Source organism: Ceratotherium simum, chromosome 37 (genome assembly GCF_057802395.1).
Source record: "Ceratotherium simum simum isolate JZ-2026a chromosome 37, ASM5780239v1, whole genome shotgun sequence".
NCBI lineage: Eukaryota > Metazoa > Chordata > Mammalia > Perissodactyla > Rhinocerotidae > Ceratotherium > Ceratotherium simum.
In genome coordinates this window covers 15,574,168-15,592,198 of record NC_141936.1, presented here as the reverse complement: position 1 = coordinate 15,592,198, position 18,031 = coordinate 15,574,168, and the positions used below count along the sequence as shown (strand labels likewise).

General features: G+C 37.1%; 1 protein-coding gene across 3 annotated transcripts in view; it reads right to left on the bottom strand.

Moving 5' to 3' along the window:
• Positions 1–18,031, bottom strand: part of CUL3 (cullin 3) — a 98,395-nt gene that overhangs the window by 73,158 nt on the left and 7,206 nt on the right. Inside the window, exon 2 of one of the 3 annotated variants that reach the window (XM_087424756.1) lies at positions 2,254–2,451. The exons of 1 other annotated variant lie outside the window; for it this stretch is intronic. In XM_087424756.1, coding sequence (XP_087280882.1) covers positions 2,254–2,451 — 198 coding nt within the window. Of the gene's footprint in view, positions 1–914; positions 990–2,253; positions 2,452–18,031 lie in introns of those variants that run through there. One more of the 3 variants, XM_087424758.1, reaches the window with a different exon arrangement.

Genomic DNA, 18,031 nt, shown 5'->3' with positions numbered 1-18,031 from the left:
TCACCTTACTCACATGTTTATAGGCCCTCTCCTGTTTCTAGCAAACATCCTCCCAATTCTACATTTATATCATTCTCATCTTAATCTTCTTAAAATATTCTGTCACATCATTCACTTAAAAACCTCCAATAAACCTCCACTGTACAAAGTTCCAATTCCTTAGCTTGGCATTCAAGTTTTTCTCCAATCTGTTCCCAAACTATCTTTGTAAACCATAATCCACTAATCCCCGTAAATTATTACATACACCTCAACCAAACTCTACTTACCTCCTATGTGTACCCAGTTCATTTCTATATAATCACGTGACATATGCCATCCTGGTATACCTTCCACATTGTTCACTTATATCCCAAATTTTTCACGGCTCAGTTCAATTTGATCCCTTCCCATGAAACCTTATAGCCTCTTCCCCATTTGAATTCCTAAACCATTTATTGCCTATACAACTCATTTGCCACTTAATTATATAATGCCTCACGCTGTTACCTAAAATTACATAATGCCTCACACTGTTATCTAAATGTGTGCACGATCTCTCACATCAGAGTAAAAACAAACCTAGGAAGGGATAGGATCATATCTCTTTGCATCCACTGTATTTTCTGAGAAAGTTGTGCACAGTAGGCACTTAGCAAAAAACTACTGATTGCGTGAAGAACACAATCACCTTGCTTTATGAGATACTAGCTATCTGCTCATATAATTCCATTTAAGAGAAAGGAATTATAGAAGGAATAGTAGAAATAGAGAGCGACTGTTTTGTAACCACCACAGTAATAATGATTCATGCAAGACTCATCAATGGATGCTAAAACCATCACATAAAAGTTTCTTGGGGAACAGGATATTTATACAGTCTCAAAACATATCTGAACAAATTACTTATGAATTACAAAGGGAAAAAAAGGTACCTTCACAGTGGAGAAATCTGGCGAACACCAAGTGATCAAAGTTAACATCACCAATAATGGGATAAACTGACATCATGTGCCTCCTGATGTGATGCACTGAGGACACAACATCACTTATGTATTATTCCTGCCAAAAATGCATAACCTGAAACTAGTCATGAGGAAACAATCAGACAAACCAAAAACTGAGGGACAATCTACAAAACAACTGACCTATACTCTTCAAAAATGTCAATGTGCTGAAAGACAAAGAAAGGCTGAGGAACTGAGTGTGTGATCCTGGATTGGATCCTGGAGCAGAAACCAAACTGCTATAAAGGACATCACTGCTACACAAGACAGCTTGTGAATTTGAAGGTGGACTGTATTGGATAACAGTATTAATGTTAAATGGCCTGATTTTTAACATTGTTCTTTGGTTAAGTAAGAGAATTTCCTTGATCTCAGGAGAAACATTCCCAAGTATTTGAGGGTAAATAAATCTAAAACTTATTCTCTAATTGCTCAGCAATAATAATATCAATAATAGTAATAATAATAAATATCAATAGAAAGATTGGCAAAAATGTGGCAAAATGTTAACAACTGGTGAATCCACAATACAAGAGATAATTGTACTACTGGTGCAACTTCTCCATTTTTTCCAAATAAAATTTAAAAAACGAATACCCTAATACTACACAAAAACTTTGGGAAGTTTTTATTTATCTGTGGTATTTTACATTTTATCTGACACCCTTAAAGCAAGACATACTTGCAGTGGAAGAGTTTGCCCTATAAAAACATTTGTTCAAAAAAACAAACACATCTTTCCGGAACCAAAGAACTATTTTATAATGTTAACAGCCCACTACTAATTTATCTATTAAAAAAAAAATTCACGTTTACCATAGTAAAACTCAGTTAAAATGAATAAAGTCAATTTCAACTGGTGAAAAGTCATAGACAATATTTTTTAAACAATGTAGTTTTATTATTTTCAAATATATAAAGTTTAGAAAAAGCTATAATGGGCTGATTAAGCATTTTAAGGAAAAAATAATTATCTGTAATTAACATATTAATATTTGTAAATTACTGAAAGTTTGCATCCTTAATTATGATTACAGAGAACATATTTATCATAGATCACAAACTTCATCTTCCCTCGATTATCAAAAATTCTGATTTAGTTGATAGTTAAGTTTTGAGTGAGGTTTTATAATACAGCCATTGATTGATTTTTATGACTAGAGGCTTCCTGGAGCCTTGAAAAATAATACTTCTAGTCAAAGTAAAATACGGTAAAAGGATTTTCTAGATTCAGTATATTTAGCAACAGTCCTTTAAAGTTGGATACCTTATTTATGAGATGTTCGGTAACAACTTCTCTTAGTCCAGTGTAGAGTTTTTCTCCATGTTTATGCAAAACCATTGTATATGCATTTCTATAGAGCTCCTCAAAACTAAGACCACTGTTATTCTTACGCTGGATTTCTTGAATGGCATTTTTCAGAAGGTCCCAAATGCTGTTTACATATTTTTCATCCATGGTCATCTGTAATATCCAAGAGAGAGAAAGAGACAAAAAAAAACACCAATGGTTGAAAATCTGTCTGTATTTGTCCAGTAAATATTTTACTATATGGCTATGATTATAAATCTGCATGACTTATAACAATGTTAACAATCTGTTTTAACAGAAATAAAGGGATACATTTAAAACTAATTTTTAGAACTGACAATCAATTTTCTGAAAATCCTTTAAGACCGCCCTCCTTTCTTATCTGCAGAACGCTCCACTTTAAATAAAATCATAATCCCTGATGTTAATATTAATACTTGCTTTAGTCAGTTTAAGACACTTTTCCCTAAGTTTATTTAATAGAGTACAAGCTCAGAGAGATACTGACACAGAAAGTGTTCTTTGATTTTAAGAATTGGGAACATGAACACTATTTTCCTCTCCTGAAGATTTACAGAGCCCCTTAGCAAACTAAAGACTGGGAGAAGACCTGCAATTAAACACAAAACAAACAAACAAACAAACAAAAACCCCACATTTTCTTTCTTTAACCTAGCATTCTCTCATTTCCTTCCTTTCCCAGTTTAGAGTCCATGGTCCATCATCTGTAACTACCTCGCATACACCCATAAATCACTTGCCCCTCTCTTCCTCCCTCCAAAATACTTGCCATTCTAAAGCCCAACTGCCTTCCTACTCCTTACCTGCACCCATGTAGCTGAAAGTAAATGAAAAATAACATACATACACCCATATTCAACCCGTCTCAGTTTAAATTTATAACCACTAACCACAAGCAGGCCCTCAGTCAATCCCACGATCCCACTTTTCTAGTCTGACTCTACTCTCCTCTTTGACTTTATACCATCTCCTCCATCCTCACTCTATAATGACTTGCTTCCTGTTCCACTAAGAAAATAGAAACAACCTGGAGAGACAGACACTGCACAAACTCCGATCATATCCAATAACCTATTTGATTGCATACAAATGTAATCTGCTAATTCCTGCACTCAAAGTGCCAAATTCTTATACTCAAATTATAGCACAAGGTCCAGAAACACAGGCATCATCTAGAGACTTGTTACAAGTGCAGAATTTCAGGCCCCACCCCAGATCTACAGAACCATAATCTCCATTTTAACAAGAACCCTAGGTGTATACAGAATGAAGGTTAGCAAGTACTGTTCTACTTCCATCCTAACTCACCTATTCAAGGACCTTCCTTTAGCAATCTCCCTTCCCAGCATCATCAAATTTTTTCCTCTCTGCTAGGTAATTTCCATCTGCATTCAAAATCATCAGTTTCCCATCTTAAAAACAAACAAATTCTCACAACCTCACATATTTCTCCTCCAGCACCACTGAATTTCTCTCTTTTCCATTTACAGCAAAATCGCAGGGCAGAGGAGGAGGATATTTCTACATTCCCTGTTTCCAAGTCCCATTTTTCCCATCATATCTTGAATCTACACCAATAAGGCTTTCACCTCTATGATTTCACTGAACCTGCTCTTGAGGTCACCAGTGACTTCCACACTGCTAAACCTAATGGTCAAAGTCTCAGTTCTCATCTTACTTGACTATCCGACAGCAACTGAAAAAGAGTCGAGCATTCCTAGTCCTAAGAAAGAGGTTCCTCACTTGCCTTCCAAGTACTACAGTCTCTCGTTTTTCTTCCTACTCTACTAGCTCCTATTTGTCAGTTGGCTAATTGGTTCTTACTCATCACCACAACCTCCAACCCTAAGGCTCAGGTTCTGAACCTCCTGTCTATCTACACTCAGTTTTTAGGTGAAGTTGATGTCATCTATTCTCATGGCTTTAAGTTAATCTCAAAATTTATATATACTGTTTGGCCCTCTCCCCTTAATACCAGAGTCATATATTCGGCTACCTACTCAATGTTTCTACTTGAATGCCTATTAGGCATCTCAAATTTATCAAGTCTAAAACAGAAATCCTAATTTTTTCCTCTAAGTCTGCTTCCCCTACAGTCTTCTCCAACTGAGCAAATGTCCACTCCATTCTTCCAGTTGCCAAGGCCAAAAAACTTGTAATCCTCTTTACAGGATTAAACAGGAAATCTCTTCTCTCTACCTTCAAAATGTACCCAGAATCTAACTCCTTCTCACCTCTTCCACTGCTACTAGCCTAGTCCAACCCATCATCATCTCTCAAATTACTGCAACAGCCTCCCAACTGGTCTGTTTCTGCTCTTGGCCCACTATCATAGAGCAGCCGGAGTGACTTCTTCCTGGTTTTTTTTTTTAACAGCATGTCATTTATATAATCTAAAAACACAAGCATACAGGGGCCGGCCTGGTGGCGTAGTGGTTATGTTCATGCACTCTGCCTCAGCAGCCCGGTGTTCACGGGTTCAGATCCTGGGTGCAGACCTAGGCACCACTTATCAAACCATGCTGTGGCAGCGTCCCACATATAAAGTAGAGGAAGATGGGCATGGATATTAGCCTGAGGCCAATCTTCCTCAGCAAAAAAAGGGTTCGCAACAGATGTTAGCTCAGGGTTAATCTTCCTCACAAAAAAAATAAATTAAATAAATAAATAAACATAAATAAAAACACAAGCATACAAAACTCATTTTACAAGGTTGTAGGCACACACATTTGAGGACCTATGTCAAATATACTAGAGTACTGGCCCCTGACAAAGGATGGGGCTAGGAAAGGGTGCAGGCATCAGCACTGAAGGGAAAAGGACAAAAATGAAAGTGAAAAGAGGTAACAGAGGGGCCTTACATGGGCCAAGGAGTGTGTGCTGTGCCCTAAGAACAATGAACAACTTACATCTTCTGAAAACATAAATAAAATCATGTCACTCAGCCGCTCACACCCCTCAAGTGACTTCTCATTTCTCTTGGAGGTCAAGTCAAAGTCCTTACGCTATGTTGTAGAATACAAAAGCTCGATCTGACCACAGCTCTCTGACTTCATCTGTTCTTCCTCCTCACTCACGCCACCCCAACCTCCTTCCTAGTCCTTGCATCAGTCAAACAAGTTCACTTCAAGGTGTTAGTATTTGCTACTCTCTCTGTCTGAAATGTTCTTCCCCCAGATATCTGCATGGCTCATTTCCTTATCAACCTCAAAACTCTGCTCAACTGTCACCTTAAAATGCAGCTTTAACTGCCCACTCTATTTAAAACAGCAGCCTCCTCCTACTAGTGACCCCCAAATTCCAACCTCACATTCCTTATTTCTTTTCCTGGTCTCCCTCCTCCCAGCCAAATGTCAGCTCCATGAAGGCAGGGATTTTTTTCATTGCTGCATCTCTCAGCCACTAAAATAATACCTGGCATATAACAGTCATTTATACTTGCTGACTTAATAATTTTCTGGTCATTTCTGACTAAAGAGTCCTCTTTATACGCCACAGGAAACCTGTAAGTTCTGCACTCTCAACCTGTGAAACACCACAATTGCTCACCAGCTTCACACACACATCTGACCTGAACTGGACAGAAATTGCTGACTAGCAGAATCCTCTCCAAAGAGGGGAGGAACAAGTTTTTGGAGGTGATGGATATGTTTATTGCATAGATTGTGGTGATGGTTTCACAGGTGAATACTTGCCTCCAAACTCATCAAGTTGCATACATTAAATACATACAGTTTTTTGTATGTCAATCATACCTCAATAAAGTGGTTAAAAAAAAAGAATCCTCTCCAAGCCAGGTCCAATGGGTATGGATGGGAAACAGGAAGCAGTAGGTAGGCAAAATAGTCCTTTCAGTCACCCAAGCAATAAAATCTCAACTCTCACTCAAGAGGATTCTTAACCAGATAACTCAAACTGAGTCTTATCGTTCTAATTTTTTGTGGAAAGCTTAAAAACAAACTCTTTAACAGAACAACTTTCCTGTTATTCAAATCTTATTCAAATCCCAGGTCTATCAGAGACTTTTCTGAAGTGGCCTTAAGAGAATTTATTATTACATCTAAACTACTATCTATTTTTATCAGATAGCCTAATGCATGGGATGCTCTATATAAAATATAAATAAGATGTGGCTACTTATAACTTTTCACAAATAAAAGATACAAGCCCAGGCGCCAGCCTGGTGGCGTAGTGGTTAAGTTCGTGCACCCTGCTTCGGCGGCCTGGAGTTCGTGGGTTCAGATCCCAGGTGCAGACCTACACACTGCTCATCAAGCTATGCTGTGGCGGCATCCCACATACGAAATGGAGAAGACTGGCGCAGATGTTAGCTCAGGGACAATCTTCCTCACCAGAAAAAAAAAAAAAAAAAAGATACAAGCCCATACGATGATGATGGCCTCAAATACTCCATGTATGTGTAATGTGGTTTTAGTCTGCTGACAGCACATGCAGACATTATAATAAACCTAAGACACCATCCCTTGACATTAAATAACAAACATATAAAGCAGGATATTCAGAACCATTTCAAAGAAAGAACAAACTTAATATGGACTATAAACTCCAGAGGTAACTATACTGCTAATAGTTGAGCAAAACTTCAAATGATCTTTTTCAGGCTCATAAGATGCTATGAAAGCTAGAAAATGTACAAAAAGGTCTCTAACCAGCGTGAATTACTAAATCTTCTATTAGGAACTAAAGAATTCTAAAGATATAAACCAAGAGGCTTCAAATATTGTACAAACACTCTTCCATTATAATAAAAGAATCATTTCTCACATATATAAATCAAGAGTTGTTTTATAATCCAAGATTGTATGTATTTTCCTCAGTATTATGCTTTATAGATAAGAGCAGAGATGGAGCCACAGGACAACAAGGTTTCTTCTGGTAATTGTTCAGGTATAAAAATTTTCAAACAAGAAGAAAATAGACCCAGAGAGATTATATAACTTACCCAAAATCACAGAGCTGGGATCAGAACTCTAGGATCCCCAAATCTAGTCCAAATCATTGGACTCCCCTCACATTCCATTGCGCTCATATGGTAAAGTGATATCACAGTGTGAGTCACTGATTATCTCTGTAAACACAGTATGGTTTATTAGTAGAGAACATAGGTTTTGTGTCCAACAGGTCTGGATTTGTGTCACAGCTTTGCTAATTTCACAAGCCACGTGACCTTGGGCAAATTACTTAACTCCTCTAAGCCTTTATGTCCTCACTTGTAAAGTGGGTTTAATAACAGTATCTATCTCAAAGGACTATCAGGAAAACTAAAGGAGAATGTCAGTAGAATTTAGCCCAGCCCAGGGCACAGTATAATGCCTCACATGTCGACTAACAAACATGCCCAATGATAGAATCTCTTGAATTCTCACCTATGGGCATCAAATGTCAGAAAGAAATACAGCTTTTCAAGCTTAGCAAATAAACAGATACGAGCTAAAACAAAAGTACTTTAAGGGCACAACTACGCAGATGCAAGTGAGTATAATGTGGCCTTCTTTCGGAAATGGTACTCCCCTACTTCATGTCTCCTATTCTTCCAGGGCCATTTAAATAGTTTTAATCCCCAGAGCTCTGCCCTCGGCTCTTTTCACTCTCTCCTGGGTCCCTATGCATTTTCATTCATTATCATGGTTACAACCACCACCCACACATCTAGGGTTCTAAAATTTACAAGACTCTAGGATTCTGAAGCCTCCTAAAACTGTACACAAAATACTGTAAATATAAGGTGTGTGTACTTCTTTTCTGGATAATTGATCCCTAGCTCTTATCAGATTTCCCAAGAAGTTCGGCCCACATCTCAAAGAAGATAAATTACTGGCTTATATGTTAATAAATCTATATTGCCACCCAGATGTTCCCCCAAAGCTTAAAACTACTGTATTCCACCTGCTGGACATCTCCAACCAAATTCTCCAGATACAGACCAAACTTACCATGTCCAAAATCCCTGGTAAACTCTCTCTCCAAATCCACCCACATCTTCCTTCTGTATTCACTAATTCAGTAATGGCAACACCAACTACCTAGTTATACAAGCTAGAAGCATAAGCCTTAACTTTTCTTCTTTCCTCTCTCTCATCCCCTTCTCATTGAATCATCATGTGCTACTAACATGAGGTCCAAGATATTTCTCAAATACGCTCCCATTCTTTCATCCTGAATACTATTACCGTAAAACTTTCATCTAAATCACTGCAACAGCCTTCCAACCACCATAAACTCTAATAACCTATTGGAATCTATCTTCCTCAAAATCACCATTAAAATAAACATATGAGCATCATGCTCGTGTTCAAAACCCAGCTCTCATTATCGACAGGGGTGAGGGTGTGTTTTACAAGGGAACATAACACTCTTCAAGACCTAGTCTATGCCTAACTTCTCTATCTTTCATTCACTATTTTCTATCTTATATTCCCTAACAACGTTAAACCAATGCTTATTTCCACCCACCGTCACACCTCCCCTCACTCTCCACCCTCCCAATGTCTTCTTTACGCCCCCCTCTTCTGCCTCTTTATATGACTCTTTACATAGCCTCTGAACACACCTCAAGGGTCATATCCTCCAGGAATCCTTCCCTGACCCCAAGCAAAGCTAACAAGTTCTTTTCAGCTCTTTCATAATACTCAGGTTACATCTATCAGTACACCCACATACCGCTTCATAATTATGTTTGTGCATCTTTTTCTTCCACTAGACTATGAGATACTTAAGAGATTGTGCATTTTTCTTCAATGCCACTTAGAAAGCCATATACAAATGTCTGGTGAACAAATATCATTTTACCTATTATACCAATGCAATTTTGAAAACATGAACATTTATTTGAACTACTAAGCACAATAATATGGAAAAACTTTTTAATGTGCTTATCTACAGCAATGAATGTAATTTTTAAATAATCAAATGTCTTTTTCAAATAGAAATAAAGTACAATAACATAAAAGCAACAGACTCTCAAATTTCATATATGGAGTAGTATTTTCAGATTTTCACATTCACTTAACTAAATGCCTCAGAAAGCTGCTTAATCATGAATTTTATTAATAAATATTAACTGGGAGGAAAACATTAAACAGAAAAGACCCTTCAGGAGAGGATCCATAAGCTACAATCTTTCCCTAAATCAAACAAGTCCAAAAACAATACACCAAAGGAAACGGGCTTCAAGTACCGATTCCTACATATACGTGCTCTGGTCTTGCCATCAAGTGAACATGTCAACAACCATGCAAAATAACTGTTATTGATGGACTTCAACTTCTCACTCCCCCATCCTTGACACAGAACACATTAACTGTCAATAAAAGTTAAAAGGACTAAATGTTAAACTCTAATCTCATCAATATGTTAACCATAAAAACATCAGTCTATACTTCCTTCAGAGTCATAAAATTTAAAGGCTTTACACATATTTTTAAAAAGAGCAATAACATTCTTTTAAAATAATATTCTAAATTATTCAAGCAGGATTTTAATCCCATTGACGAGACTGATTTACTTAGGATGCAGTAACTGCAAATACACTTAGGAAGGAATTTGCTACAACACTTCAGCAAAATTATAGAATGATAAAATAAAATGCACACACACATATATAAACAAACATTTAACATTTGCTATTTATTAGGTGTATACAGTATCCTTCTTCAAGAAGCTCAAGTTACAAAGTGATCAGCAAAGTAAATTCATTTAGCAGGAAAAGAAACAAAAGCTCTTTTCTAAAAGGAAAGATATAATTAAGTATTCTTAAATGCTTATGGTTAGTGAGACTTTTAAAAATGAAATCAAGACACTAATTTTTAAAAGTGACCTTCACCCCCTTACCTCTCCCCAATCCAGGATTACAATTCCCTAATTATCAATAACAAACATAACGCTCTTTATTTTCTTTCACAAACATTTCTGGTTTTTCACCTACATTACTTCAAATGATATAAAAATATAAAGTTCAAAATGCGTGAATCTGAAAGGATGTCAGCCTATTATATACTTACACATCTTGAAAGTTCTGTAACTACTAAGAGTTGGAAAGAACTAAAGCATGAGCCAATTAAAACTAAAATGAAGAGAACTGTTTTCTTCACATGCACTATATACAAAGGACAAGAAGTCTTTAGTCCCCTGTGAATAATCTTCTACAAGAAATTTAGAACAGGGTGGGTGGGGGAAAAGGGTGAGAACTTGAAATTCCAGGCAATTCAGAATGACACAGCTAGAAAAAAAATAAACAAGGAAAAATGCTTGATCTTAATTTTGAGCTTCAGCCTCCAAAAAAAGTTGCTTTGGTACAAATATCTGAGGAATGGCAGTATTCTAGTCAGACACAACTAACCCATAAATTATGTAAGGAAGCCTCCTTCCAGACTGTAAGCACCTCAGAGTATAAAAAGTCTCTCTTCCTTTATTTTATTTTATCCTTTATAATACACGGCATGATGCCTAGATGACATTCAAAAAATATGATTTTAATGCAGTCCAGTTACACTTAATAATAATAAATCTTATTTGATGAGCAACAACTATGCTATCCGCAATAATCCATCAGTTAATCTTTAAGCAACCTCAACCATCAAAAATACAGCCCAAGATATTAAGCTTTGAGGAAAACAGCCCAGTGAGACACACTCAGACTTCGGACAAGTTTGTAACTTTCCAAACTTTCCTCATCTGCTTGTGGAAGGAGAAATGGGAGAAGATGGTGTATTGTGTTGCAATTAAGAAAGTTTGGGATAGCATATGGCACACAGCACTTGCTCAATAAATTTGTTTCTTTCTTTCTTTACTACAAAGAAGAGACATACAGCCTTACTTAATAACTTAAACCTGAATGTAAAGACTACTGATGTTTGGTTAACTAGTTTCTCTTTTGTTATAGTGGAGACCAGATGAGAGTGAAACTGTGCTGTCAAAAGTGGTAACTGATATCAAGGAAGGAGAGAAAAAGATTATCCATTAGAAAAACATAACAGCCTGGGACAATTCTGTGAAATCACAAACCAAGTCTGATCTACATTCAACTGGTCTCTAACATCACTAAATTACAGAACAGTAACATTTATAAAGAGAAAGCTAAATCAGCAGGTTCATTAATCTGCATTTCTGTCCTCAACATGAGGCTGTTCCAAAACCAATTTGAAAATTTGGAACAATTTTTTTCAAAGACACAAGGTCAAGCTTCCAGATTAGCCTACTAAAGTCCATTTACGTCACAAGTGACTTAAAAGTACTAACAATATTATTCCAACTATATCTCTGTGAATGACTTTTAAATAGATGAAAAAAATATATGTATAACATTTCATAGTCTGATGACCACAACAAATAAGATGCAATCATAAGTACTCTTATTGAGGCAGGAAGTGTGCCACCGTCCTACTACTGGTGCTGTTTTCACTGGTGAAAAAGAGATGTTACGGGGCACCCTGAAACACAATTTATCCAGAGAATACAATATTTATCATGACTGGAACTCTTCAAACATTGTAATTAGAGCCCCTCCCTATTAAGAAAATTACTTATTACATCTATAAGATCAACACTTTAAAATAATAAAAACATTTGCTGTAGTTCTCAATATACTATTAAATCTCAAACTAATATTAAAGTGTCACATGTATAAAATTGCTCTTTAAACATTCATCTGGAAAACGAAAATAATAGAAAAGCAGGAATCATTCATTTTGGATGGAATCACAAAGTACTAGTAAGTAATCTTACAAAGAAAATACTTTTATATCTAAATGCATGTTTGAGTTCCATATTTCTATCCTACACTAAAATTATTAATTTTAATCAAAAGTAACAATACTTTCTTCTCTTTTGCTTAAGTCACCAAGGTTTTTTTTTTGGAAATGGGTAAACTCAGGTTTTCTAAAACTATGATAACGTGTAAAAGCTCTATGACCATAAGACAATAACAAATTAGTTTACACTGGAATCAGCTACACACAAACCAAAGGGCGAGAAAAAAACATTTAAAACAGTATAAATTGCTACAGTTACCTTTGTCTTTGAATGAATCTGACTATAAGCAAAAGTGGTAGGACAGCAAAAGCCCTATCACATTACAAAAACCTGCTCAAAATTTCTCTGAAACTACCAAGTCACACAAAAGAAGTATGCGAAAACACAGCTAACCCTCCCATTGCTTCCTATCAGGATTTAACCATCATCACTGAAATACACCATTCATATTTTAAGGAAAACTCTAAAGCTGAAAAGACAGGTGGACATTTGCAACATCACACAAAATGTTTTAGGCCACAGGCGAACAACACACTAGCATTCAGTTCCTACACTTATGTATAACCTGCCTTTACTGAAAAGAGTTAGAATAAGGTAACTCCAAATTAAAATCTCTTCATTTTACAAGTGAGGAAACCGAGGCTAGATGGCTTATCCAAGATCACACAGCTAGTTAGAGCAATGAAGGAATCCAAGCGTCCTAAACTAAGTGTCCTTCCATTACACCATGGCAACTCAAATCACCTGGGTGCTCAATGTTAATGAATAATTTTATAATTGAACAGGCTAATGTTAACACTGAATTACTATGGCTGTATGCTTATTTCAGTTTGGTCTAGAGAAAAGAGCTTTTAACCAGAAATCAGACTTCCAATCATGGTTCTTCCAGGAACTCCAGTCATGAGAGCATCCCTTGGGTAAATCACCCTCTCTCGTCCTCCATTTTTCCTCATCTATTAAATAAGATTAGAAGAGAGTCTCTGTAAAATCCCTCTTAGCTTTTAAAAATTAAAATACAAATAGGAGCAAATAATTACTTGTTTATTCAGCTAGTGATAGTGTTCAGCAAAAAAAATATACTTCTTTCATGTCTTATTTCCATATACCATGAGGAAAAGTGAATTATTTTAAAGTATCTGATCTTCATGCTTCAAAATTCATTTTACTGTTTAACCTACTTCTTAGTATGTTCTCAAAGACAAAAATATTAAAGACAGTAAAGGTATTTAAACATCCTAACTTCAAAGAATCACTTTTTTCTAAATATATACTTAAATTTCTATTAACTGAAAAACAGTTTTAAGAAAGTGTGCTATCAGTCTTATAATTTAATAAAAATAAAACGTTAACTCAAAAATAATGTCAACTAATATGTCTTTCTTATAGGTTATGATTTTGACTGCTAGGGCTCCTTAAGCAATTTTTATACTCAAATTTTACTGAACAATATATACTTCAATTAATTCAAAGTTTTTAATAACTTTGAATCTGACAGGTGCATTTTCCCTGAATTTATTAAGGCTTAAGCTTGCAAAAGCTCCTTCCAAGGCCCAGAACCTAATTCTGAATTCTTTTTTCTGCATTATACAAGCTTCAGGGCCCCTGGATCTGATCCTGGCTAATAATTTAAACGGCAATCTTAGAATTGATTTTCCAACATATTTCTATTAAGAAAGTAAATATTTCAGAATCTAGCAAATTCTTAGAATATAATTAGGTAGTGAGGTGTAATGAAAAGAAAATGAATTTTTGAGTCAGACACACCCGGATTCTGAATCCCAGCTCTGCCCTTTCCTAGGCATAAATGAAATATTGTACATATTTTACTATACCTCTCTGAGCCCCAGATAAGATTTAAAACAGGAGTAACAACATCTAAATTTAAGACTGTTGTGAGGATTTGAGATACTTTTAGTTCAAAGTACCTAAAATGAGCTTAACACAAGGTAGACATTCAACAAATTGTAGTTACTAATCTTAGAAAGCAAATTTTCATACTATGAATAAATTGGAAATAAAAAAGGGAAAAATTTTTCACAATTACTTTCAAGAGATAGGGCAAACAGAAGAGGCTGTGTTGCTCAGTTAAGAGCTGCTTTAGATAAGAAGGACTTGCAATCAGTATGGTAAAGCTCTTAGCAATGATGGCTTGCTTTTATAGAACAGCATCTCTAAGGAATCTTTTTTTTTTTTAAATTGAGCCTCAGGGCTGCTGCTGCCTTTATTTATTTATTTATTTTTCCCCCAAAGCCCCACTAGATAGTTGTATGTCATAAGTGCACATCCTTCTAGTTGCTGTATGTGGGACGCGGCCTCAGCATGGCCGGAGAAGCGGTGCGTCGGTGCACGCCCGGGAGCGGAGCGCGCACACTTAACCACTAAGCCACGGGGCTGGCCCTCTCTAAGGAATCTTGTATTTTCTTAAAGTAGGTAAAAATGTCCCTTTGAAGTCTTTATTTATTTGCTTAGCAGTAACCTTTCTCATTTAAAAGCAAATTGGGGTCCATTCCGTTCTCAATGATTACAAGCACTAAACTGAATGGAAGTCAAATTAACAAGTTTTACTTAATTTTCAACTTTAAAACTGACTTTAAAAAAAAATAAAGAAGAAACGCTTTCTAGTAGCAAAAGCTCTGCATTAGAGGTTAAGGCAACTACAAGATCAGTTCTCAATTTCCTATTAACTATATTAACTTGGGCAAGTAGGGCCCTCTTCAACTTTAAAAAGGCTGAATTAGTGACTAGTGATTTTAAAGCAATGGTTAATAGAACGTTGAAAAATGAAATCTTTTATACACATGGCAACATATGAACTACTCTAAATGACCAGAGAGGGAGATTTTTTAAGATACCTACTCCACTCCTCTTAAGTCCTCTGGGCCCCGGACCCCCTGTTAAGAGTTTGAAAATAACTGTTTTACATGAAACTTGCAGCTGAAAATTCTGACTTGATGATTAGATAATTCTTTTAAATGACTCAGTGATGCCACTGTTTATTAAAAAGCACTTTCTGCCATTATTTCTTTTAATCCCCAGAATTAAACTGTGAGAAAGATTGCTATAGTTCCTATCTTCAAAACGAGAAAACAAACTAGAGAGTCTATTCATTCATTCATTCAGCATTGTTGGATACTACTGTGCTGCACTAACAAAGATCAATACAAAACAACTTGACGCCTCCTCTAAAGAAAATCATGTTCTAATAAAGGAGACAGCTTATTCTTTGAGACTCTTGGCTATGAAGGGAAATAATATGGTAGTTACCATGACAGGGAAGACAGGAAAAGGAACATCTCTGAGACCTGAGGGAAGGAGTTAAGAATTCGTAAAGATACAGATTAAAGTATATAAGCGAAAGGGAGAAAAGATGAAGGAATTTACTCACAATTAGTTTTCACAGTGAAGCAGTAGTTAAGTTTCTTGAAGCGAGATAAGAGAATTCCCAATAAAGAGCAGCGGACAGTGATTAAAGTTTGGAATACAGTTTAGAATAGTGCAGGCAGGGAAGGGGAGAGGGAGCTTACCAGAGACACAAAAAAAAAATGCCCAGAGGCACGGAAAGTCCAGCTAAGTTAGAGACCACTGTCTTGCAATTTTCTCCAGAAGTGCACATGAGCAGTGAAGGCACATGGGTGGAATGATCCAAGAGGCTTTTTGCTGATATTTCTGGCCTTGCCCTGGGGAGGTAGTAGGAAAGAAGGGGCAACTAATAACAGTCACCACAGCTTGAGAAAATGAAAGGGGTCTTCTCGAGATCCAAGAGCACATTAATGTAAGAAGGAAACAAGCAGCAAGTAGGATAGAATAATTACATAATATTAACAGCCTGCATTTATTTATAATGCCTACTATTTGCCAGGCACTATTCTAAAAGCTTTACATGAATTAACTCTACCCTTAGAACAACCTTATGAGGTAGGTACTATCGTTTTCTCCTTTTCACAAAAGAGGAAACAGGCAGAGGTTAACTGATTTGTTCAAGTCCTACATCTAATAAATGGAGGGGAGCTAAGTCAGATTGCAGTATCAGAGTTTCATATTTCTTTTTTTTTTTTTTAAGGAAGATTTGCCCTGAGCTAACATCTGTTGCCACTCTTCCTCTTTTTTTCTTTTTGCTCCCCAAAGCCCCCAGTACACAGTTGTATATCCTAATAGTAGGTCCTTCTAGTTCCTCTATGTGGGACGCCACTTCAGCATGGCTTGATGAGCGGTGAGTAGGTCTGCGCCCAGGATCCAAACCAGCAGGCCACCAGAGCGGAACACGCAAACTTAACCACCGCACCACTGGGCTGGCCCCTCAGATTTCTAAAAGTAGCAGGATGACAAGTTCCAGGACAGGGTGGAGATCACTGTAATACAGAAGAAGCTACATTTGATCATTATTGTACATCTAGGGTCTGACTCCTGGTAGGAACAGACAATAAATGTATTTTAAATCAAATAAATGAATGACTATGCCCACATGCCCTGGATAAAGTTAAGATGTGAACTAGAGAGAATGTCTGTGAAGAAGGTATTAAAGTCTTCAATGACAGAGGGAGCATTTATAAGAAGTTAGGAGACACTGAGAGGGCACTCTCAAAAGAACAGTTCACAGGGCCCTGAGCCACAAAAGAGGATGACGGATGTGGCAATAAATGGCATCTGGGCCCAATGATTCAAGGAGGAAAACAGATACCTCAATTCAAGAAGATAAGCCTGTATCCTGAGGGCAAAGCCAGGTTTCAGATGAAAAGAAGGCAAAGAATTCCAAGAACAGGCTGAGGATACAGGGGAATCGATCTGCAATGGAAGTAAGGGATCAGAGCGTACAGCTGACCAGGCTGGAGGAAGGCATCATGATGGAGGGAGTAAAATGTGGAGTAAAGCTAGTAAATAGAAAAGACTGGACCACAGGTGAAGTCTTCTGATGCTCAATCCAAAGTGACTGCCAATGCATCACACTACCTTCACTTTCAGGAGACCAGACTGACTACCCTTCCAAAGAAGGCGCCACCAGATCATTAATGACCTACTACATATGACGACTTCACTTATTGTTGCAAAAAGAGTTCAAACATTTCAAAGTACAGCAGTACCCCCCTTACCCAGGGTTTCAGTTACCTGCGGTCAACTGAGGTCCAAAAATATTAAATGAAAATTCCAGAAATAAACAATTCGTAAGTTTTAAACTGCACATCATTCTGAGTAGCATGATGAAATCTTGTGCTATCGTGCTCCTTCCCGCTCTGGATGTGAATCATCCCTTTGCCCAGCTGTATCCACCCTGTATCTGCTACCCGCCCATTAGTCACTTAGTAGACGCATGGGTTACCAGACTGACTGTCGGGTATTGCAATGCTTGTAATAAGTAAGCCTTATTTTACCTAATAATGGACCCAAAGCACAAGACAAGTGATGCTGGCAATTCAGATACGCCAAAGAGAAGTACTGTTGTTAATCTCTTACTGTTCCTAATTTATAAATTAAACTTTATCAGAGGTATGAATGTACAGGAAAAAACACAGTATACATAGAGTTTGGGAACTAACCAAGGTTTCAGGCATCCACTGGGGGCCTTGAAATGTATCCCTCACAGATAAGGGGGCACTACTGTCCTACTTCCATCCACTTACCTAATTAATCAATTATGCACTATGGTTTGGCTTAAAGGACTAGTTTCTCACTTACTCAATCATTCACTAACTAGCCACACTGTGTCTAACACTATGTTAACTGCTTTGTGGTTCAAAAGGTGGCTGGTATAAGCTTTGCGCAGGGACCACAACGTAGCTCATGAGTGAAACAAACAAATAAAGGGGGCGGGGGAGCCCGCTCCGTGGCCTAGTGGTTAGGTTCGGCGCACTCCGCTTCGGTGGCCCGGGGTTCGGTTCCCAGGCGTGGACCTACATCACTCATCAGCGGCCATGCTGTGGCAGCAACCCACATACAAAATAGAGGA